This window comes from Podarcis vaucheri (assembly GCF_965113315.1).
Source record: "Podarcis vaucheri genome assembly, chromosome: 2".
Lineage (NCBI taxonomy): Eukaryota > Metazoa > Chordata > Lepidosauria > Squamata > Lacertidae > Podarcis > Podarcis vaucheri.
In genome coordinates this window covers 25,654,215-25,679,198 of record NC_138760.1, presented here as the reverse complement: position 1 = coordinate 25,679,198, position 24,984 = coordinate 25,654,215, and the positions used below count along the sequence as shown (strand labels likewise).

The window sequence follows — 24,984 nt, the reverse complement described above, 5'->3', positions numbered from 1 at the left end:
TACACAGATCTCTACATTAAATATACAGGTCAGCGTTGGCATCACAGCAAAAAATAAATAAAAAAGGAAATGAAAGACAGTGCAGATCCACCAGGACTGTTTCTTCTTTACTTGACTCTTTCTGCTTAAAGCATAAATACAAGCCAGGGAAGAGAGAAAGCTTAAGAGATCAGAATTGTTTGAGGTGTTGAATTTGTTAAAGGGCAAAGTTCTGAGAGCCAGCAGTTCTGAAAGGGCTCTGTGTCAAAATACCAGGGGCCTTCACAGATAAAAGTTTATGCTTGCTCCAAACGGGATCAGCAGGGGAGTGAGGAACAAAAAAAGTCACAGCCATGTGTTAAGAGCACACCTGCAACTCCCAGTTTAATTCTGAAGTTGAAAAGCATTCTTTGACCTAGACGTCAGAGGATGAAGCATACATATAAGGAATGCCACATGGCAGACTGAAAGAGACACATCTCAGGTGCAGAGTGAAAAAGTGAAAGGCTTTTGTGAGCTTTTTAATAACATAATGTAGCCTTTTCAAGATTCAAAAATATTCCAGGGAATGATGGATACATTCAACTACCACAAACACTAGCCTTTCTCCTGAAGAAACATATAAAACTTCTCCCTCCTCAGAGGATCAGATCACGCATTTAACAGTGTTCAAAGGATATAGTTAGGTAGCTTCACCTATTGCATTCTATGTACATGTCCACAATTAGCCTGACCCAACGAAGGAAATTATGTGTGGGAGCAGACTTTTGTGTACATAGCCAATGCATATACAGAATCACAACTGGTTACATATTCACAACTGATTCCCAAATCTCATCCAGGGTAATGGGAATTGACTGGATAAGGTTTTAGATGAAAATGTATGAACTGAGGACCACTAGTCAAAATTAAAAAAAATTCTTCCAGTAGCACTTTAAAGACCAACTAAGTTAGTTCTTGCTATGAGCTTTCGTGTGCATGCACACTTCTTCAGATACACTGAAGTGTGCATGCACACGAAAGCTCATACCAAGAACTAACTTAGTTGGTCTTTAAGGTGCTACTGGAAGAATTTTTTATTTTATTTTGACTATGGCAGACCAACATGGCTACCTATCTGTAACTGAGGACCACTAGTTGTTGTCAGTGATTAGAAATGGACTAGAGCTACAGCTTTTAAAACAACACAGTTAAACAGAAGTTTCAGTAAGCGGAGCTGAAAAACCCATATTTACTGTCCTCAAAAATAATATGCAGAAGACTTTTCTCCCTTATTCCAGATGTCGAATTGTACTTCCTTACTGTCAAAATCTCACTGTCAATGGTCGGAGTGCAAACAGAACACTACAAGCTATTTCTACTTCTCTGTCATGACTAGTGGATTTTGCTCAGTTTTATTTTTCTCATGTATTTTTTAATTTTTAATGTAAGTAGTCTTACATTAATGATCTTCTGACCATTAGTGGAAAATCAGGGCATCTTCCAAATAAAATAAATTAATTTGGGGTTAGCAAGCTGTTTATCACATTGTCTCACTGCTGTTCAGTGGACTGCACAGAATAAATAAGTTCCCCCAAGCTCAATAGAGCTTACTCCCAGGTAGTGGATATTGGATTGTAGCCTTGCTCTATATAGTCTTCTTACTGATAAGCGAACAGCTAATAATATAAGAATATTCTTATGAATGTAGAATTTTGCTTACTGCAAGCCTACTTTTTGAGAACTTCACATCATATTGGGTTAAAAAGCTATTATAAAATCTCTCACTAAATATTTCATATCTCAGTTTAAGAAGAGTATTACTAATCATAAAATTATCAGTAAACCTTTTATTACAGCAATTTATAGAGCTCACCAAACAAGCCAGCATCAGCTATGCACAGAAGAGAAAGAGTAGGGCTGGTTTTCATGACAAGCTAAGCCAAACATTGGGTTACTGGGACTGTAGAAGTGTGTGGACTCACGGAGAGAAGTCCTTTTTGCTGCTACACCAGGCTAAGCTTAACTTACGTGTGAGACAACTAGGACTTGTGATGAAGTTATCTCCTCACTAACCACAAGCTATAACCAAGGTTTGTTCCTGTGCACAGCCCACCAACTAGAAGGTAATGGTTTTCAATATACAGAGGACTAACCAAGATAACAATATCTGCAATTCTGGAATAAAGGTAATAATAATAATAATAATAATAATTGTCAGGGGTTCAGAAACAGAGACGCAGAGAAGGGTGGAAACAGAGAGCGAGGGGGAGGAAGCCGAAGGGAGAATGAGTGATGATGACGACCCGAGATCTCCAAGCCTAAGCAGTGAGTCAGAGGACTCCCAAAAGGGAGCCCCAGTGAGCAGAGCAAGGGGGGGATCCGGGGGGACACCCCAGGAGGAAGGGAACAGAGGAGATTCAGAGAGCAGCAGCTGGAAGTCGGGACCCACGCTCAAGACTGAGAGCAGCAGGGAGGAAGGCAGCCAGGCATCGGGTTCCGGAGGCCGTCAGCAGGAGGGAGGGCACGAGTCAGGGGTGGTCACGCCCTCCTCAGAGAGCGAGGCAACGGTCAAGAGGAAAGTAGAGAGTTGGGCGCGCGCGCCAAGTTCAAATGCAGCGGAAGCTGGAGCAGTAAGCAGCCCGGAGAGTGAGCCAGGTCCCAAAGCCCGCCGAAAGGAAGCGGAAGGATCAGGGGGGTCAGCGTCAGAGGAGAGTAGAAGGGAGGAGCCCCAGGGGGGCAGAAGGACCCAGAGACGTAGGGAGAGGCGAAGGAGGTGGAGCAAGGCTAGGGTATTAAGCTGGTGTGCAAGAGGCGGGGACTCAGATGGGTCTTCGCCGACCTAGGGCAGAAGGTGTAGAGCTGCACGCTGCAGTTCGGAAATGAAACCTGTAACTCAATAAAGACTCTTTTAAAGTGGACGCTGTGTGGCGTGGTCCTATGTGAGCTGGGACCTGGTAGCAGCTCTGACAGTAAGACCCATCTCTTCAAAGCTTCAGAAACCTGAAACCTCGCAGCGGGAGCAGAAGCCGCTAGGGGAGGAAGAGGGGTGTCTGTAAGCAAGCTCACAAAGGTTAGCAAGATGACGGAAGAACAGAGGATCTCCGCGCTGCAAGAGGCAGTGACCCAGTTGTCCTCAGAGGTATTGGCTTCCAAGAAACGGGAGGAGGAGGCTACAGCCGCCTACAGAGACCTACACGCCAGGTTTGAAATGCTTGTTAAGCAAGGGCAACCGGGACCCAGACCGGAGGGCGTGGGATTGGCACGGAGAGCAGGAGGGCTTGTGGCTCACTTCGATGGGACTTTGCAACAGTACCCTAATTTTAGAGCAGACGTAATGTGCGCACTGCAACTGCTGGCAAAAGACTTTAGAGATGAGGAAGAGAAGGTGGGGTTCATATTGTCCCATTTGCATGGGGATGCCAAAGCCTGGCTGCGCAATTTGTGGAGGGATAAAGATCCGGCGCTTCAGAATGCAGATGCCTTTATCAAAGCGATGGATGCGTGTTTTTTGTCTACTATTGATGTGGATCTTGCCAGACGGGAGATTCATGGACTAAAACAAGGGAGGGCGAGCGTCCGGCAGTATCACGCCCGATTTTTTGCGCTGGTCAGTGCTTTAGAATGGGATCGGGATTCGCCCCCTGTCAGAGACCTCTTCTGGGAGGGTCTAAATTCTGCGGTTAAGGATGAAATTGCAAGGGGGGAGAGGCCCCGAAGCACGCAGGAGGTGGTCCAAAGGGCGCTGACTGTGGGGGTGAGGCTGGAAGAACGTCCATGGTGCAGAGATGAAGGACGTGGAGGGCGCGAAGCAGCGAGAAGTTTCTCTTTCGTTCCGAGGGAAGCAGCGCGTGCGCAATCCACACCTCCGCCAGGCGGGGGAGGGGAACCGATGGAGGTTGGAGGTGCAAGGGCTCAGTCAGCAGCCAGAGCCCTAGCACCGGCAGCAGTGAAAGCGAAGCCTCCTAGAGGGAACAGGAAGTGTTACATCTGCGAGGATCCAGGCCATTTGGCGAAGGAGTGTCCCCGGAGGCTCCACAAGCACACTGCAGCCTCAGCAATGGTGACTGCAGCAACGCAGCAAGGAGAACCACAGCAGGGAAACGACGATGTCTGGCTGGAGACGGAGGCACTGGGGCCCAGCCAGACGCATCTGTGAAGCAGCCCCCAGCGATATTGCAACCCACGGATCCCCTCCCACCCAAACCAGTGGTGCAGCTCACAGCGTCTCTCCAGCTACCCAACGGCGTCACTATCGAAGTGCCGCTTTCTGTGGATTCTGGAAGCAACGCAGACTTTATAGCGCAGAGCTTTGTGGAGCAGCACGCTATACAGCTATTGCCTGCCACTCTGCCCCTGCAAGTCGTCACAGTGGATGGCAGAGAGTTGCTAGGGGGGCAGGTGGTGAAGCAGACGCCACCAATGGTGATGCGCCTTGGCAACCACAGGGAAGTCATCAGTTTTAATGTCACCCAACTGTCGGACACGCCCATTGTGTTGGGTATGAGTTGGCTGGACAGGCACAGTCCGACACTGGCTTGGTACCAGAGACAACTGATCTTCGGCTCCTCTTATTGCGCAGAACACTGCATCCTGCCCCGACGGGAGGGAGAGGAGGAGGAATCACAACTGCAGTTGGGAACGTTGCAAGCGGTCCCCCACAAATACGCGAACTTTTTGGAGGTCTTCTGCGAGAAGGAGGCGGACAAGCTACCCCCTCACCGGCCATATGACTGCAAGATTGACCTCCTACCGGGGGCGACGCTGCCGAAGGGGCGGCTATACTCCATGTCTGAAGATGAAATGCAGGAACTCAAACAGTTCATCAAGCATAACCTGGAGCGTGGCTTCATCAGAGAGTCCAAGGCAGTGGGGGGCAGTCCCGTTTTCTTCGTGAAAAAGAAAGACACGCCCCAAAAAAGACTCGTTGTGGACTACCGCCTTTTGAACCAGATGACCAAACCGTCTGATTACCCCATGCCCAGGATTGACGACCTCCTCGCGACGGTGCGCAAGGGACGCGTGTTCACCAAGTTGGACCTACGAGGGGCGTACAATCTCATCCGCATGCGGGAGGGCGATGAGTGGAAGACGGCCATGTTCACACCGCTGGGCACCTACGAGTACAGGGTTATGCCCTTTGGATTACAAAATGGCTCTCACTGTTTTCAAGCTTTTATGCATCACGTGTTGGAGGGACTCCTCTACAAGACATGCGTCTGCTTCCTGGATGACATCCTGATTTTCTCGGACTCGCAGCAAGCTCACGACCGAGACGTGAGGGAGGTGCTCAGCAGGTTGCAACAACATAGACTGTACGCCAAGCTGGAGAAGTGCCAGTTCGACACGAAGGAGGTGGATTTCCTGGGATACAAGTTGTCGGACAAGGGGATAGCCATGGACAGCACCAAGGTTCGTGCGGTATTGGATTGGAAGAGCCCGCGCAACCGGAAGGAGGTCCAGCGGTTTGTCGGCTTCGCCAACTTCTATCGCAAGTTTATCAAGGGGTTCGCGATGCAGACGGCAGCAATTACGGACACGCTCAGCTCCAAAAAAAAGAAATTCATCTGGACGGAGCAGGCGGAGCAGTCCTTTCAAGCGCTCAAGCGTCTCTTCGCATCGGAGAAGCAACTGCTGCATATCGACCCCAGTAAACCGTTGAGGGTAGAGACAGACGCGTCAGACAGAGCCGTGGGAGCTGTTCTGCTGCAGCGAGACCCGCAGGGGGTGTGGCGGCCGGGAGCGTTCTACTCCAGAAAGCTCAGCAAGTCGGAGCAGAACTACACCATCTGGGACAGGGAGTTGCTAGCCATTCATGCAGCTTTCAAGGCGTGGAGGCACTTCCTAATCGGCGCCAAGCACACGGTGCAGGTCTGCACGGACCACAAGAATCTGGAGCACTGGCGCACGGCTCAGTTCCTGAACCAGAGGCAGATACGTTGGGCGGAGTTCTTTGCTGACTTCAATTTCCGAATAGAGTACGTCCCAGGCGACACCAACATCATGGCGGATGCACTGTCCCGAAAACCGCAATACCTAGAAGAGGTGACGCCAGCGGCGGCCATGCACATCTTCGCACCGACGGCGTGGGCGTGTGCCTCAGCTACAGTAGACCTGGATGCGGTGCGACGTGCATTGCGGGACGACTCATTCGCACAAGACAAGATGGCGGAACTGCTCAGAGGCACGGCTACCACGGACGAGTTCCAGGTGCGGGACGGCTTGCTCCTACGCAAAGGGGCTGTCTATGTACCAGGAGACGACCTTCGCGCCAAGGTACTGCAACAGTTGCACGACGCACCCACGGCCGGTCACTTTGGCACAGAGAAAACGATGGAATTAGTCGCGAGAGACTTCTGGTGGCCCAGGCTGAGAGGGGAGGTCGCGGACTACGTCGCGAGGTGCGACACCTGCCAGAGGGCCAAGCCGGTACACAGACCACCGGCGGGACTGTTAGAACCGCTGCAAACGCCGTTTGAACCGTGGGAGAGGGTGGCCCTGGACTTTGTGACGGATTTACCCAGCTCGAGAGGCAAGACAGCTGTGCTAGTGGTGGTGGACTTGTTCACCAAGATGGCACATTTCATTCCGTGTGCGAAGGTGGCCACGGCGGAACAAACCGCCAAACTGTTCATAGATCACGTGTTCAAAGTGCATGGCCTGCCACGGTCTATCCTGTCCGACCGCGGACGCCAGTTCATCTCGTCTTTCTGGCAGAAGCTGATGGGTTTTCTAAATGTCAAGGTCAATCTGGCATCAGCAAGACACCCGCAGACCAACGGGCAAGCAGAGAGGGTCAATGCCATCATGCAGCAGTACCTGAGATGCTATGCCAATCAACAGCCTGCGACGTGGGTGGATTACCTGCCGCTAGCCGAGTTCGCTTACAACAACACGAAGCACGTGTCCACAGGAGTGACGCCGTTCTTTGCCAACAATGGGAGGCATCCCAGAACCTTCCCGGGACTGGAGAGAGTGGGGGAAGGAGAACCACAGACGGCGGACGCGTTCGCGTCAGAGCTGCAGGCGGTCCACGATCAACTCAGACGGCAGCTGGAGCTAGCTAAGCACGCCTACAAGGTGCAAGCTGACAAGCACAGGCGGGTTGGCGAAGTGATCCAAGTGGGAGACTGGGTCTGGTTGGCAGCCCACGCAGTGCCGACCAGGTCACTTGCCAAGAAGAAGTTGGGGCACAAGCAGATCGGTCCGTACCAAGTCGAAGCGCAGATCAACCCGGTAGCCTTCCGACTGGCGCTGCCGGAGGGTTCCAGAATGCATCCGGTGTTCCACAGGTCGGTGCTCACTCCCTACAAGGCACCTCACAGGTTCCAGGAGCCAGGGACGGCGCCAAGTCCGCTCCGGGAACGGACGGAGACGCGGGGGGTGAAGCACCAGGACCACATCAACGAGGTCACGGAGATTTTGGACTCCAGATGGGGGGAGGAGGGAGTCGAATACCTCTTAGCCAGAGAGGGCACCCGGGCCAGCGCCAATAGCTGGGTACCAGACTACGCTTTGGAGGAACCCCTGCTCAAGGACGAGTTTCATGCCCTCTTCCCACACAAACCCATGCCAGCGAGCTTCTTCGACGACTGGTTGTTCACACCCACACTTTCTTCCAGCACGTTCCATGGATTCGACTCAGAAGGGGAACCCGCACGGAGCACCCGTTCCCCAGAAGGTTCACCGGCAGGTTCGGCATCAGGCAACTCGTATTGGTGGGACGATCGACCAGAGGAGCAATGGCGCAGGAAGTGGCTGGAGATGCCAGGTCGAGCGACCGACGCAGAGACTGACATGGACGTGTTCGGGGAGGACCTCGGGTTCGAGCACGGCGGTACAGAGATGGAAGAGCAACAAGTCAACGTCGACGACCGCGAGGGGGAAGACTCGGAGGTTTTCAGTTGGCGGCCACCCACGGGGAGCGACCTGTATCCAGCATTCCCTCCCATGATGATGGAGCACCCAGCACCCACACCTGACAGCGGGGAGGGGGGAAGGGGGGGCTTCGAGGGGGGGATGGATGTCAGGGGTTCAGAAACAGAGACGCAGAGAAGGGTGGAAACAGAGAGCGAGGGGGAGGAAGCCGAAGGGAGAATGAGTGATGATGACGACCCGAGATCTCCAAGCCTAAGCAGTGAGTCAGAGGACTCCCAAAAGGGAGCCCCAGTGAGCAGAGCAAGGGGGGGATCCGGGGGGACACCCCAGGAGGAAGGGAACAGAGGAGATTCAGAGAGCAGCAGCTGGAAGTCGGGACCCACGCTCAAGACTGAGAGCAGCAGGGAGGAAGGCAGCCAGGCATCGGGTTCCGGAGGCCGTCAGCAGGAGGGAGGGCACGAGTCAGGGGTGGTCACGCCCTCCTCAGAGAGCGAGGCAACGGTCAAGAGGAAAGTAGAGAGTTGGGCGCGCGCGCCAAGTTCAAATGCAGCGGAAGCTGGAGCAGTAAGCAGCCCGGAGAGTGAGCCAGGTCCCAAAGCCCGCCGAAAGGAAGCGGAAGGATCAGGGGGGTCAGCGTCAGAGGAGAGTAGAAGGGAGGAGCCCCAGGGGGGCAGAAGGACCCAGAGACGTAGGGAGAGGCGAAGGAGGTGGAGCAAGGCTAGGGTATTAAGCTGGTGTGCAAGAGGCGGGGACTCAGATGGGTCTTCGCCGACCTAGGGCAGAAGGTGTAGAGCTGCACGCTGCAGTTCGGAAATGAAACCTGTAACTCAATAAAGACTCTTTTAAAGTGGACGCTGTGTGGCGTGGTCCTATGTGAGCTGGGACCTGGTAGCAGCTCTGACAATAATAATAATAATAATAATAACAATAATAATAATAATAATAATAATAATTTATTTATACCCTCCCCATCTGGCTGGGTTTCCCCAGCCACTCTGGGTGGTTTCCAACAAAACACTAAAATACAATAACCTATTAAACATTAAAAGCTTCTCTAAACAGGGCTGCCTTCGGATGTATTCTAAAAGTTTGGTAGTTATTTTTCTCTTTGACATCTGGTCGGAGGGCGTTCCACAGGGCGGGTGCCACTACCGAGAAGGCCCTCTGCCTGGTTCCCCGTAGCTTTGCTTCTTGCAGTGAGGGAACAGCCAGAAGGCCCTTGGCGCTGGACCTCAGTGTCCAGGCAGAACGATGGAGGTGGAGACGCTCCTTCAGGTATACTGGACCGAGCCATTAAACCTAACACCAACTTCATAAGAAAGACCTCACAATTCAAAGCTTCAAGCTTGATCTGTATTGATACCAAATGTGCTTCTCTGAGGAGCTGTAGAAGAACATCTCAAAAGTGAGAACAGAAACTGTATTTTCCCAATAACCTACTGTAACTAAGACTAAATGTGCATAATCTGAAATACCACATATCCTTCCTCTGCTTACCTCCATTACTCAATTTTTCTCTCCTTCTTTTGTTTCTAAAATGTTAAGTCCCTTGGGGCAGAAGCCTCTCATTCTTTATAAAGTATCACGTGCATGGATAGAACAACAAAAACAATCTCCATAAGATTCTGGAGACTGCTGATTTTAAGAGATTTGGATCAGATTCCTACAGAGTATCATTAAAAGGTTTTAGTTTATATTTAGCTGCTTTATTAATTAACAATATATTACTGTATATTTTCTAAAATAAAAGAAGTTCTAGGACTGCTTTCAAAGACTTGGATTCCACCGCAAGAATGGAAGATATTCGATACCTCCCACTGTCTGCAGCCCTTTGCACACACCCCAACTAGTGCAGAAGGTTAGAGAACCCTCTAGAACAGTATTTGAGGAAGCTGCAAAAAGGGGGAGATTGGCTACACCCCACACATAAGCAGAAATGCCTGTCACATCCAGCAGAATCTTTGGATCTCAGCCCAAGATCTGAAAAAGCTACTTTTATCTTGAATGGATTTTATTACTAATTATCAACACATGCCTCTACACTGAAACAGATGAGGGATGCTACTTAAGTTTTACTAATAATGAAACCTGTGCTAATAATCAAAATATGTTATGGGGTTTTAATCTGATGCTACAGCAACATATAGCAAGTAGGTCTCCAGGTCCTGAGCTACATGGGTGCCTCCTTTCCCCATCAGCACTAGACAACTGTTTAATCAAACTGAAACAGTTTAATGAGGTACAGAAGGAAAATTATGAACAATGGCACAAATTCCAGAGATGCTGGCATTTTTATTGAGCAAGAAAGCACTATTATAAATCCCTGGAAAATGTTTGTGGTGTAAATTAGAACTCTTAAAAGGCTTGATTATTCATGCCAAAGAAAAGCATTGTGGTTGGCTTGCACTGACCTCATGTATGCATTCCCCTTACTTTAGATTACTTTTGTTTTTCGTGGTGAACAGGAGTTAAAAAAAGAAATGTGACTTCAGGTTTTCTTTTTTGTTAAAATCAGAATAGACCCTTGAAGACTGGGAGTGAGAGCACAGTTCTCCATTCTCCCCCAGTTGCTCCTCCAAATTCCTGCAGCCAAGTGGTTCAACAGTTTCTGAATGGCACACATAATGACATCATTGATTGAACTATAATAGAAAGGAAAGGGGGGTGGGGGGGAAAGATGTATTTGTGTTACAGACAAAAGATAAGTTCTGTTTCACAGCAGGGACAAATGAAGAACCAGATGACTGGACAGAGTGAGGTCGCCAAGTACCCCTTGCCATTGTTTTCGTTTTAAGCAACCCTTCCACTACTCCCTAAAGGTTTGTTAGGGACTCAAAATCCTTTTCAAATGGCACCGTGGAGAAAGGAAAGATCAGGAGCCCTGCTGACCCTTCACAACTCTCTCATCATTTATTTTTAAAATATCATGTATTGTAAGTGGGGGGAATGATATAAACATTAATAATAGTATAATCCTAAACACTGAACAATGATATCACCAGGACTATTGGAAATACATAGCTAAGAAGCAAGCACCATTCAAACCTCTTTGAAACACAGAAGGATCCATCTTATATTTTTGCATTTTGGTCTCCCCCCCCCCAAAAAAAAGTTACTTTCTCCTAGATAGGCTTGATGGAGACACAGCTCTAATATGCTGAGAAATCACTCACAAGTATTTGGACCACACATCTGGAGAGAGTGCTATTTTGAGTGGCTGAAAAGGAAGGCGTTCAATGTTTGCAATATCTGGATTGAGTTAATTGCTAAAGTCTTTGAAAGCTCATCTGCAGAACTATACTTGCTTTATTCCTGGCGATATATGTTAAAGATGTCAAATGAAGTTATTCTAGAGTATACCAGCAAGAATAATACAGCTTCTGGAATCAAAGAGATCGCAAAGTCTAATGGACGAAAATTTGGTTACGAAAATCACTGGGAGTTCAAAATGAAAAACCTCCAACTGTTAACAATGGAAGAACATTCAAAACACTATGTCAGATAAATGTACCCCGGCCTCCCTTGTTTTCTTAGATTCAACAGATGGGCCCTTGCGCAAACGCATGTGTGTGCACTGGTAGAGGCCTGGCTGGAAAGTTTAAAACGGCTCCATGAAAGACGGACTGAAGAAAAGGAAATATGAATTGGCCCTGCCCCATAGCTCGACCAATTGCAGCTAGGGGCTGGGTGGAGTCATAGATAAAAAAAAGAAGTAGACTTGGATACGCTGGCCTGCATCCTTTTTTATTTGAAATGTTTGTTTTGGGCTTCTCAGCAGTACATAATGGCAATAAACGGGCAGGAGTGCTGGCCTGCAATTGTGCCCATATAAGAGGTGCCAGAACTGTGCTCCGACACATTCCAGCTGAAAAAGGTCTGGTTACAAGGTTTAACAGAAAAACAACCTGCAAAGATTTGGATAGTATATCAGACCCGAAACAGGATTTTAAACTGGTATATTTATTAAGGTTTCAAATAAAAAATAACTCTCCCCAGGTCTACAAGAGTCTGCTCTTTGTAATAAACAGAAATTCTGTACTAACCAATGAATTTATTTTCTTCTTGAGGGAAGTAGGACAGCTGAGTATGGTGATAGGCCCTTCTACCAGCCCACAATACCATTTTCTCCTAATGAGAAATATACAGATCCTTATTTAAAGAGAAAGTTTCCAGCTCAGATACACCATGAGAAAAATGATTTTCAGAGTCAAATTTTGATTGAAACGGCAGTGAATGGTTCAAAGCTCAATCTGGTTAAGGCTTTCAAGAAAATGCTGAGGACTCTAGCATACTGCAGAAGAACTGAGAAGGGTAAAATGAACTAACGTATTGGGTGATAACTTGGGGAGGGGGGCAAAGACTATGTTCAAACCCAAGTTTCAGATGATTAAGATTGTCTTGGGGCAGTTCAAGATTTCCCTAGATCCTGCAGTGTTTAGACTCTTATTTATAAGATTGTAGAGACCAGGACAAAGGTTCTCCAAATAAGCTTATGAAGTTTAATGGTGAAGGAATGTCTTGATACAAACAAGGTGTTTCTCACCTAGATGCATAACTTAGTGAGTTGGAAGATTCGCTCAATTTCTATATAACCTGGAATCCCGTATCTTAATGAAGAATGGGGTACTGATGTAGGAGATGCCTGCTGGCTGGTAGGAATCCATGGGTCCTTTGGCAACAGCTTCACTACACTGGAGAATTACAAGTGTCTTAGTCACTTTGCTGGAATCAGTAGCACCATAGCCTGCAGGTCCTTAATCTTCCTAAGTACGGTGGTACCTCGGGTTAAGTACTTAATTCGTTCCGGAGGTCCATTCTTAACCTGAAACTGTTCTTAACCTGAAGCACCACTTTAGCTAATGGGGCCTCCTGCTGCTGTTGCGCCACTGCTGCACGATTTCTGTTCTCATCCTGAAGCAAAGTTCTTAACCCGAGGTACTATTTCTGGGTTAGCGGAGTCTGTAACCTGAAGCGTATGTAACCTGAGGTACCACTGTACTTGTGAAATGAGAGGTAGAATCTGTGAAGCATATAACACTTTCTGGAACAGTCTGCTGATAGGATGTCCACAACTGCAGATTCTCCCACATCAAGAAACTTGATGTGAATCTAGGCAGCTGATTTTGAGGAACCAGCGAACAGTTTCATGATGGCTTTTCTGAGCAATCATTTGTGAAACACTAATTGGCCTAGCCTTGGCAACCAAGCCAAAGATGTTCTGTCTTGATGAACTGAAGACATTTCTCTGTATAGAATAACAGGGAGGTGGTTTCCTTAGGGAGGAGTTTTGAAAATGTACTGATAGGCATTTGCTACTACACTGTCTGTCTTGAGGAATACCTAATGTCCTGGTAGAAGATGGAAGAAATGCCGCAGTGCCAGTATGATTGCCCAAAGTTCTAGGGAACTGACGTTCAATTAAGTTGTTTCTGGAGACCACAGGTCTTGGTGCTGTACACCTTTGCAGTGTGCACCTCAAATTTTCAGACTGGGATATGTTGTCAAGAGCAGTTGGATGGACTCCTGAATAGGAATCTCCTGGCTCAGATGAGTCAATGATACCCACTATCTGAGTGGTCTCCGGGTTGAGGTTCTTGGTTATTTGCAGTGGGTATCCTAGAAGAAATGTCTGAAATACATGCAGATAATCAATCCCAAAAATCTGGAGACTGTAGATGAGACTGAGGTCTCAACCATAACTTTGTTGTTAAAAAGCTTACGGTGACTTGGTTATCTGAAAGATAGAATCAAAATGTTCTTCATTTTGTTGATGATGAAACTGTGTTCTTGCAGAGTATACATCATCCTGGCCATGTCTTGACAGCACTAGGATTTAGAGGATGATCAGACTAGAAGATTGTCCAGATATGGCTAGATATTCATTCCTTTGGTTCTGTGCCAATAGGATCTTTATAAAGACTCTGGGAGTGGAGAGGAGATGAAAATGAAGAGTTTGGAAAATGCAATTATTCTTCACTGTAGCTCAGGGATGACTGTGGCATCCCAGATATTGTTGGACTTCAACTCCCACCATCTCAAACCATTGTCCATGCTTGCTGGGGTTGTAGTTGAACAAACAGGGAGGGGCCGGTTCCCTATCCCTGCTGTAGGTGAAGCAAAGGAAACTATGATGCTCTGGTTTGACTGGGACATTTAATAAGCCTCTTCAGATGAATGGATATCAGATAATAATTGAGTCTGAGGCATGCTAGGATGAAGTGCAAGATCTCTATGCAAAAAAATTTACTTTGGAAGGTGATGGTTGACCATCTTTGGCTCCAAGATGAGGAGCGTGGTCCCTGGTGTGTGTGTTTTTTGAGATAGTAAAAAAAGGCTGAAAACATATATTGGTATTTAGAGGAGGACCTGGTTTATCAATAGCTGATGGTGGTACTTAACTGCTCTCCCCGGGGATCTTGCAAAAATTCCACAAAATACCCTTTTCCCACTCTCCAGATCCCAACAGTCTGTCATGGACCCCTTCCAAATCTCATGGGATGAGTCTCATACAGGATAACTGAGCATAGGGTTGTGCTGAAAAATCAGTATTGGTCATACTTAGATTGCTGCTGCTAACTGGATGGGAATGACTGAGAGGTTGATTGGAACAGAAAGGTTTTTTGTAGGCACAAAATAGCTGAGGCTGTTTGTTCATTGTTTTCTCTCCCATGTATATGGGCTTGGATTTCTTCTTGGTATCTGCTACAACCACATTCAAAGCTTTCCTCAGAGTCATGTACTGGAGAACACTGGTTGGTTTGGGATCAGCCACAGAATTATATAGCCAGATATGACTTCCAACTACATTGTTAGAAGACATGGCCCTACCTTCAAGCTGAAGATTGCCCAGAAAAGCACCTGCCAGGAAAGCCAAGACAAGTGCCCCTTTGCAGAGCAGAATCACTAGTGTTGTTCTCCAGAACTTCATTCACTCAAGTGAAGACTGTGCAACACATCACAGGACACAAAATCATGCTTATTATCAGAAAGTTGATTAAAATTGGTGTCATTAGTGATGGTGTGATTTGGGTTTGGAATGCTTGACTAATTCATTAAATTACTATACACACAGGTCTTGCTATCCAAACATAATGGATTTGCAGGAAATCGTTTGTTAGGCAAGCATTTGCATAATGCATTGATGATTTCCACTGATTCCTATAGGGACATTTTGAATGTGTTCCAACCATGGAATTTATATATATAATTGGGGAGAATTTTAGGTTGTTTTTGCTATTATTTTTAATGTTTCTGTAAGTCGTTCTGTGGAAAAAAGTGACAACAATACTTCATTTCCCTACTTCAGTCATAAGAACCACTCAATACTGAAGTTATGGATATTTAAAACAACAAAGTCCCGGTGCCATAAAGATTACAATCAAAATTTCATCTAGGGTAGAGGGAAGACAGAAAGAGGGAAGGAAGGAAAGGAAGAGGTAAGAGTAACAGAGGCAATTAATTATCCACTTCAACATACTAGAGTGCAGAAATTTTATTAGAGAGCGGTAGGTATGAGTGCAATGCACAGACATCAATACTACCTGTTCCAGAACTAGCTTCAACCAAATGTACCAAATGTAGGTGGATCACAGGGCCAGATCCAGCATTTCATTTAAAAAAGAGACACAGAGAATGTGGACTAGATACAAGGAATAACAGAAAAATAGGAACAAGGGAATGGGGGTCAGGGTGAAGGGTCAGCTTCTGACAGAAGTTGCAAAACATTTATTGGACATTTATCCAACTTGACTATTTCTAACTGGTTTAATTTGCTTAGAGCCTTAAAGGGCTTTAACTCTGAATATGTAATCAGTTTTATTGAAGCTAAGCTTGAGTTTAGGAAAGGCTGTATTTGGGAAACCTGAGAGACAGTATCACTCTGGTTAACATATTTCTAGGAAATACAATGCCTTCAAAAACTGAGGCCGCAATTGTGAAATAATATATTTTACGAGAGTAAAGACCTGCCTACTTTTTCAGCCATGCCTAATAGATGATTGAGTGAAATGGTTAGACTATATATTGAGAGACATCCTATATTAGGACCTGCAAACTATACAACCTATGTGATCAGTGTAGCCTGGCACAAGCCACTGGACTCTTCTTATAAACAACCCAGAGCGTGGGGGAGGAGTGGCCTTGCTTTCAGCATCCCTGTGTTGAAATGTCCATGACTGCCAGCACTATTCTTCACCTTGTCACTTCCCATTATTCTAAAATCAACAGGCCTACATTCATGACTACTCAACTTGGAGCACAGTGACATCATTTCAAGGCGGCAGGGAGGGGGGAGCATATCAAGGGCAACCCACTACACTGGATATGCGTATACTGTAGATGCTTCCCTTTAGAACAGATTCATACTTTACATTTGGAAGTCAGGTTCAAAGTGTGCAATCTGCTGCTTTGCACCTATGGCATGCAAGCCAATCTAAAAATACTAATAAAAATGCCATTTCAGTGAGAATGACAACATCCGCTTATACATGTTTACTCAGAAGTAAGGCCCAATATGTTTACTGGGGCTTATTACTTAGTGAGTTAGAACTGGAGGCTCAGAAGCAATTCTGAATACAGCATTAGCTTTGAACCAGTATGCCTCATATTATCATTCTTCCCAGTGTAATGTCTCCAAAGAGACAAAATTCTAGATACAATCTAGAATGATACAATCTCTTTCATATACGAATTAGGTTCTAATATAAAGCCTCTTGAATGGAGACCTTATGCAGCCTCTCCCTCCCCTTGGATTTGTAAAAGAAAATCTACACACATTGGCAAGCCGAGGGCCAAGCTAGATGTACCAAAATTCATACTTTTTAAAAATGGTGCCTGAACAGCCATTTTTATATTGAAGAATAAGGAACTGTGGGGTTGCAGTCCTGAACATGCTCATAATCTGGACTGAGCACCTGGACCAGTTTCTTGCTGGAAATCACCCCCTCCTTGGCTGCTATTTGTCCCCAAAGGTGCTGCCTGCAGTAAACTACATTCAGGGGCAAAAGGCAGCTGAAGTGGGAGGTGGTTTCCTGCAGTAAATTGGCACTGAATGCTCTAGTTATCGTAATATTGTGTAGCGGGCAAATGATAGCTTCAAAGGAGAGCACATCAAGAAGGTAACAGACCAGAAATCTTTCAATCTTTGAAGATTTAGCCCTATCATGAAGGTGCCCCCTTTTCCTTTTTTTGTTTTAATTTACTGCCTTTCCCCTTTTTTCTCTTCCTTATCCATTCCCTCTTCCTTTTAAAACACTGTTTTTCTCCTTCTTTCCTCCCCCCCCCCAAGTTATAAACACCACCACCACAAAGGCGGAGGGGAAGAATGGTAGTGCTGCCACTTGCGTGACCCATTTTAGTCAGGGTTCAACCCATTTGTGTAACCTGACAAAACAAGCTTATACATGTTTACTCAGAACCATGTTCCATTGTGAAGACAAGTGCACTAGACAGGGTGGCTAACCTGTGACCTTTTGGGTGTTGTTGAACTCCAACTCCCATCAGCCCAAATCAGTAGGGTCAATGGTCAAGGAAGATGGGAACTGGTCCAGATAAATATTACATACCAATAAATATTACCTTTTAACAGAAACTGCACAGACAAAAGTGAAAAAGGAAATAGAGTTTGAGGTGAAACCTGCAAAAAGGTATGGAATATTTCTCAGGATATATGGGAACAGGGGTAACATTGTATGAGGAAACCATGTGCAGCTTGTAAACGTAAGGGGAAATGTAAGAGCAACAGAGAATGACTACGAAGTTGCTGGCAAAGCCTTCCAAGCTTGTCCTAACCATGTAACCACCTTGGACAGAGCCTGGTTTGCTCCCAAGAGAACCAAGATATCTCATCCTTCGGAAGTAATAAAATGGCTGGATCCTGATGCTCTTATATTGTAACAAAAATCTTGTCTAACGTTCAGGAAGCTCCCAGACCACAAAATCAGTATGGTTCTATAGCAACATAGCTCCTTTTCAGGATAAATATTTCCTTTTCAGCTTGTTTGAGCTTAAGAAGCAAATGTTGCAATTAATTTTCCTGCTATCTTCTGCACTAGTGTGTTACTAGATCAAGACCGGCTTTGAATGCTATAGGAGTACTCAGAACCGTAGCATGGCTGAAGCTTAGCAGTCTGGAACTTGAGCAGTGTTTGGATAAAGTGCCATGTCCCATGTTAGCCATTTGCAGCTTTCTAAGGGATGAGTGAGATAAAATGGTCTGGTTCCCACATAACACTAAGCCAAACCATGGCTTAGCACAAACAAAAAGGCTCATGGAGAGGAAGCTGCAACTGCCTTAATCTCTTCGGAACACTCTGCTACTGCAATGTTAAGATGTGGCTTTGACTTAGCTCCTCATCTGAACCCAGGCTTGTGGTTTAGCTCTATCCGGATAAACTATGATCTGTAGTCAAGCTCTGTCCAATGGCTTACCTCAGCGCAGCAGCAAAATGACTGGAAAAGGAGCCAAGTGGCTGCAATCTCCAGTTCAGGACCCCACACGTTTGCTTGTTTACACTAAACCAAAGTTCGGCTTAGAGTTATGTGTGAACAAGATCAATTCATAATACAATAGTAAATATTACTAACAATTTTGGAAAGAGTGCTGCTGCTGTGTTCTCTGCTTGAAGTATAGTACTTTGAGGAAAAAGGTATTAATTGGTAGCATGGATTTCAGTTCATAGTTATAGAACCCTACATTAGGAGAAGATTAGCTTAAATGGTCATCAGATCTTTTGCAGCACTTTTCCCCTGCTTTTGTTTCCTATTGGTTAAATTTTTTCCATATGGGAACTGGTGGGATGTGTTTGAAAATATTGCAAGGAAAAGAACAATCCAGGAAAAGAATCCTTCCTCAGCATACTGCTCTGAACTTTTTGAAAGTGTAAACTGTTAAGCCAACTGCTTTCTCATTATATATGCACAAAACTGCCACCCTATTTGCCTTCCCAAAACCACATTATGAAAAATGAGCTTTGCTAAGCCCATTTTAGAAAACACAAACTGTTCCTTTCTGCCTCTATAACAAGCCTTCACTAAAAAGAATTAAGGTACATTAAGTTTGACCAAAATTTACTTTTAAACTTTTACTGGATAACAATTACTTTGTCAATCTATGTGCTACTACTCATTTGCAATCAAACTACAACTTTCATCCATTTTATACACATGCCAAGTTTAAAAAAACATTGCCCTTTCCCCATTACAAACAGGAAAAAGAACAAAGCAATCCATGTAGGATATATTTTTTTTAATCCATGTAGGATACATATTGTAATTTATTGACAAAAATGAATGGAGAAAGACTCAAATTTCTGAATGTTAACCATAAGCTCTGTCACATCAGAGGTGTAAAAATGCAATACACTTTGCAGCTGGTTTATTAAGTGGTATTATATGATTGTACAATAGGTCCAGTTTTGACAAATTTGGGTATTACTGCATTTCTAAAGAGATTCCTACTTGTTTTCCAAGCATTATTAACTTTTTGGGTTTAAGCAGAGGCCTCAAAGTTTCAAGTAGAGCACTGAGTCTTTTGTTTCTTTTCGACTTAAAACCCACATTTGAGAGTTGGGAGAAGCTGGTGCTAATGTGCCTGAGGTTTGATCCTTGCAATTTTTGCTCCATTTGCAGTGTGACTTTGACGTGCTGGTACTTTACCTCCCTAGCTCAAACCTCTGTCAGGCTGCAGGTTAATTAGCTACTTGTAAAACAGAACAAGACCCTTACATTAGCTAATGTGAAGCACAAATTATTTTAGTCATCTGTTCCGACTGGGAATGGCACCAAATAATGCAATGCAGAAAGGAACATTTATGCTAAGCCAAAGGCTCTCTGAAAGAGCCCCAAGCTTCTGTTTTGTGGTAATACTCTCTCTGCTGGATACCTACAACCTTGTTTCATGCATAAAAAGAAAAAGCAAGCCCTCTGAGAATGCACTTTTGCGTTACGATGCAAGCAACCCGCTCAGCCTTCTGCAGCACTGAAGCCTGCAGCTATCAGCTCTCCCACTGGGAAGCCAGAGGTTCAGAGTGGTACAGGGAGCAGCTGCTACAGAGGGGAAATTTACAAGGGAAGGGAGCAGTTTAAGTGTAACTTGCAGAAATCAAGGGATAGCAGCCTCAGGTCAGAGGGTAAATTTTAAAAGGAGGCTTCCCTTGAGAGCATGGGGAGGGGGTGTGATTAGTTCTGGAGAGGAAAATGCTTTCTTGATTTATTTTAAAAATTAATTTGATGGCTCCGTGCTGACAGAAAAAACAAGCAAGCACCTGCCACATCTATTATACTAGACAGCGACAGTCACCACCTCTATTCTACTGTACTAGTAGGAGCTTTGTTATCTTTTAGGAAGAGATGTTTTTAACAGAATAGATTCTACAGTGGCAGTGGGTTCAAAGCTACAGATTAGATGGAGAGCCTCTTACTCGGATCTAGGTTTGCTCCCCTGATCCCAGCAGGCTTGAAATTGCCCTTGGCTATATTCCTCTTCCCCCACCTCTCTTGTTCAAAACCAATTTGAATGGGAAATGAAATGTGGCTCCAGAGACAATGGTTTACTGTAAAGTTTTTGCTGCAATGCGTGGTGTTAAAAATCTGCAAAGACCCATGCAACCAGGCTACTCTGTAATGAAAAGCTATAAAGAACACCCAGGTGGGAAACACAATACCACAATACCAGTGGCTAATTGAAGCAACCAACAATATTCCTCAATAGAATTCATGAGTGCTGTTCAGAGAGAGAGAAAGAAAATACTTCTAAGCCCCTGAACTCTACTTCCTAATAGAAGATCGCAACAAATCTCAAGACAAATCATCCTAATGTTACTGCTTGACACTCTGCCTCATATATGCAAGGAAAACCAGAACTGGAGACGAAATGTTAGTGTTTAAAGAATACAGATGCACAGAAACATAGATTTCCAGACCGAACTTAGAAATCAATTTCTGACCTTGGATATGCCATTCTCCTATTGGTATTTTCTCCCCGTGTATAAAGAGGATCAATTCTCTGATGAAGCTAGCTTCGTTTGTATTCTTTAAGAGCATTCAAATTAATGTTTAGCACTTTTATTTTGTCAAGTACTGAACAGGGAATAGTTGTGGGAAGCTCTTTAGAGAGAGCTTACAATTCTTATGAATCGTCATCTAAACAATTCCGCTCAAAAGGAAACTTGGCCATAAATGCTGACAAAGCATATATTCTTCCTGAAAAATGTGCACTCCTGGTGACAGGGTTAATGATGTTTGAGCAGCCTCTCACCCTGACCTGCCCCTCCACATATTCCAGCTTTAATGCACTTGCATGATTTCACCCTTCCCCCAGAGCAGAGGGTGGGGAGGAAAATGGCCTCCACCTCCAGTTATTTTCTACATGGTTTAACCCCCTGGTGCCAGGTTTAGTGCCTTACTGCAGAACGGAATGCATTAAATGTGCAAATCCCAAGAGGGATGGAATAGTTTATCTGGTAGGGGTTAAGACAAAATGACAGCCTTCCTCATTCACGAGGCTTTTTCCAGAAGAATATTTCCAAGTCTGAAATAATCAATATACAGCATTCTCTCTCCCCTCCCCCCCATTCCCAAATCCTGTTTTCTTCTATGGTGGTACTGAACTGGAGAACTGTCAGCAGCTTTCAGGCCCACAGAGAGTAACAGCCCAGCCTAATATCAGTTTCCAGATCTAGATACCCCCCCCCGCCTTTTTCCTCATGTCTCTCATCTGTAACGCAGAAAAATCTTTGGGAAAGGTTTTAGCAATGTCACCTGCTCTAACAATTTCTGCTGAAGGATTTCTGGCCACCATTGAACTGATGCTAACTTTTTTCAGACATTATTCTTCTTTTACTGGAAGCATAATGAACCCAAGTCAATATTGGGAATGCTGGGTCCTGAACTCGGTGGCAGATAGAACCCAGAACCACACAGAACTAGAGCTTAGTTCTCAGTATGTGCTAAAACTGCTTAGGGTGCACTGCAGGAGCGGGGAATCATATGACTGAATATTCCCAGATGCAAAAATTAAAATAAGTTAAATTAGCTTTCTGCACAAAAAATTAGATACTAGGGAGAAGGGTTCTAGCTTAGCCTTCTCCTTGTTGTATTAGCTTTCTGTCTGTAGAAACCCTCCAGCAATCTGAAGTGGTACAGTCCAGACGTTTGGGTGAAATCTAAATTGGAAAGCTTTCTGCAACACTGTGGGCAGCCTCATTCCTTAGCCAGGGTAACGGGGTGGGGTGGGGACCAAGACACAAGTGAACATTTCAATTATTCTGTTCTAAGAGGACTGGTCCCAAGGAATATTACCCCAAAATTAGTAAGAAACCTATGCTTAAAAAAAAGAAATTAGAAAGCCATATGCTCCTAATTCAGCAATAAGCACTGCTACATGATCTCTTAACACAAACTCTTTAATTCTATAAATTGGGCTTGGAGCTAGTCTGATGATACGGGAGATTAAGATCCTTGATCAACCAGAAAGTTTCATCAAAGCAAGTAAGATAAAACAAGTAAGATTACAGGTTTAAGTGATATATGTGCTGCAGTTTTTCAATTTTTCAAATATTTATTACTCTAGTAGTGCTTGCCCTGGAACCTTACCTTTTTGGAGGCTGTGGAGACATTCAAGCCAAATCTCTGAGCCCTTTCCTTTAATTTGTCTATATTTACCTAGAAAAGTCACAGGAAACAGTTTAATATAATCTCCACTCATATTCTTAGATTAAGGAATCCTAAAGACAATATGCACTTATGCCAAGGAAAATGGAAGAGATCTGAAATTTAGTGTTTGTATCGATGAATTTGCTAAACCCTAATAAAAATCCTCTTTCTATACTGCAGCAACCCCTCTTACCAATTACAGAGGGAAGGAAAATAAGAAGATGGCATCCAGAAGTTCAGAATTTTACTGCAAACTGCTTCTAAGAAGGATTTGTGCTAGTGTTTTAGTAGAGGGATTTTTAAGAAGACTGATTCTTCTATTTTAAAATGTGTTGACAACAGTAAAAATGGAGCCATCACATCTGTTGTTGCCAAGTCAATTGTGTTTTGTGTATCTTCAATAAATCATGTTTAACGTATTGTGATTTTTTTGGGATCTGATTTGCATTTTGAACTCTATAGCAACATGTATATACCATTCAACTCTTAAAGATAAACACAGGAAAGTATCAAAGAGAAAATATATTTTCACCAAATTTCAGCACCATCTCAGATTTGAGAAGATGCCATGTCTAATTACATTCAGAACTAAGAAGCATTTGGCATGAGCTGAATGTTTTAGCAGCTTGCGTTGTGTCCCGCCCCACCCAGTGACATATTGGGGAGCAAGAAATTCTCTGTAAAATTGGGATCCTTCTCTTTCTCTTGGCAAAGTTCTCACTGGGAGGCAAGAAGGAATCTTGCTGGGCGCTGCTTTGCAGATCAATTCTTTTAAAGTGCTACAACAGCATTTTTAAGGACATGACAGGCAGCAGTGTCATTCCCCTCTCTTAGCAAATTGCTATGGGGTGTAGTGGCAGCCCTGCAGATAAAGTTGCAAGTCTGCAGTTGCCAACTTTAAAGGAGGCCAATCGGCACCCCTGCTTGATTGCCCGTTTCAAAAATAACTGAAACAGACTTTTCTTTTTTGGGTGTGATAAAACTATTTTTTAAAAAAGTTCTCTACATTCCGTTTCAGTCCTAATTTGGCCAAGAAATTTACATTAGAGAAGTTTTGCATAGTTCCCTTAAAGCTATTTCAAGCAACATAGCATCCTTTATGAGGAATATCTAATAGTTGCTAAATGAGCATATATTGCAAAGATTTATACTATGGGGGACCCTGGAATCTTTAGGTGGGAATCCATTTCATGATATTGTCAAAGTACTTCCCAAGTAAGCAGCAGAACAGAAGACTGAAACTAGCATTTGTTCTACTAGAATGATCCTCAAGAAACACTGCCTAAATTAGCAGGGCAACTAGCCCTTTGTTCTTAATACTATAATCAGTAGTGCACACAGTGCTTTGCAAAGTAACATAAGCAACACGTTCTAAAAGTGTAGCCGTGTTGTAGATTAATAAGTCAAAAGGAGTTAGGCTCCTATCTCAAAGAATTGACAATCTAAATTTTGACGATAAGAGAGTCATGTCTTATCGGAGGATGAATATGAACAAATGCCCACACTTAGACATCATTTTGGCCAGAAGTGACAACTAAAAGGTGAAGCCAAAAGCTTCACAGAAGAAAGAAGCTTGAAGGGGAGGGATGGTAGTGGTGGAGAGGTGGCAGTGGGAAGGAGCAACTTCCAGGCATAGAGGCAAGGGAGAAAGTGAAGAGACACATGAAGGAAAATAAAGACTTTTCAAGAACTGACTGTTGTAAACGAAGGTCATAAGCAAAGATGTGCCAGCAGAAACACAAGATGAGGCAAATCTGTTACGTTTGATGGCAATGGCAAGGCATTGGTGCAGAATGGGGGGGGGGGGAGGAAGTGATTGAAGGGATTTGAGTAGATGTGTCATATAACTTAATAAAAAGAGAAGTGAAGAAATGAATTTGGGCAACAGCTTTTTAGATAGAGTGAGATGTGACAAAGCAAGGTCAAATAGAACAAATTAGCAGTAGTTAATGGAGGAGGCAACCAGAGAATGAACCAGGTTTTCATCTGACGGACCAAAAAAGAATGGACAGATCTGTTGGATATGGACTTTGTGGCAGAATGAATATGGGGAAGCCAAGGAGAAGGAAAAATGGGGGGCGGGGGCGAAACCAGTAAGGCTTCTTGCCTGGTTTAGTACCTTTGAACTAGAACAGAATCTGAAGTTGTACGTGGGAGAAAACCAATTAATATGCCTGATTTCATAATACGATAGAATTGCTTTTAGCAATGGAATAAAGAACACAATAGACATACAATATGCATCTCATCTTCAACTCCATTAGGCACCAAAGAACCACAAAAAGTGAAAAAAGAAAGCAAAATATTTCAAAGAACTGGATCTAAATAAAAATTATATGCTTGTCTTGGGGCGCCCGCTCACTAAAGAGCAAGGCTTTCAGATACTGTTTTTGTCTGTCAGCCCCCCCCCCCCCGGTAGATTCACTAGCAAGTTTTAATGAATGAAGTACCATTGTAAAACCAAGCCAGCTATAACTGTAAGCAAAGTAGCTACTT

General features: G+C 44.7%; 1 protein-coding gene and 1 long non-coding RNA gene across 3 annotated transcripts in view; one reads left to right on the top strand and one right to left on the bottom strand.

The window, feature by feature from the left end:
* SARNP (SAP domain containing ribonucleoprotein) overlaps positions 1 to 24,984 on the bottom strand; it is a 65,636-nt gene that overhangs the window by 14,476 nt on the left and 26,176 nt on the right. Inside the window, exon 9 of one of the 2 annotated variants that reach the window (XM_082212871.1) lies at positions 22,429 to 22,497. The exons of the other annotated variant lie outside the window; for it this stretch is intronic. Within the exon in view, the coding sequence (XP_082068997.1) occupies positions 22,429 to 22,497 (69 nt within the window). The remainder of the gene's footprint in view (positions 1 to 22,428; positions 22,498 to 24,984) is intronic. 2 annotated transcript variants of the gene reach the window in all.
* On the top strand, positions 1,107 to 24,976 carry LOC309526734. Its single transcript, XR_014216892.1, has 3 exons — positions 1,107 to 2,084; positions 17,423 to 17,480; positions 22,669 to 24,976. It is a non-coding gene; the product is annotated as an uncharacterized lncRNA (long non-coding RNA).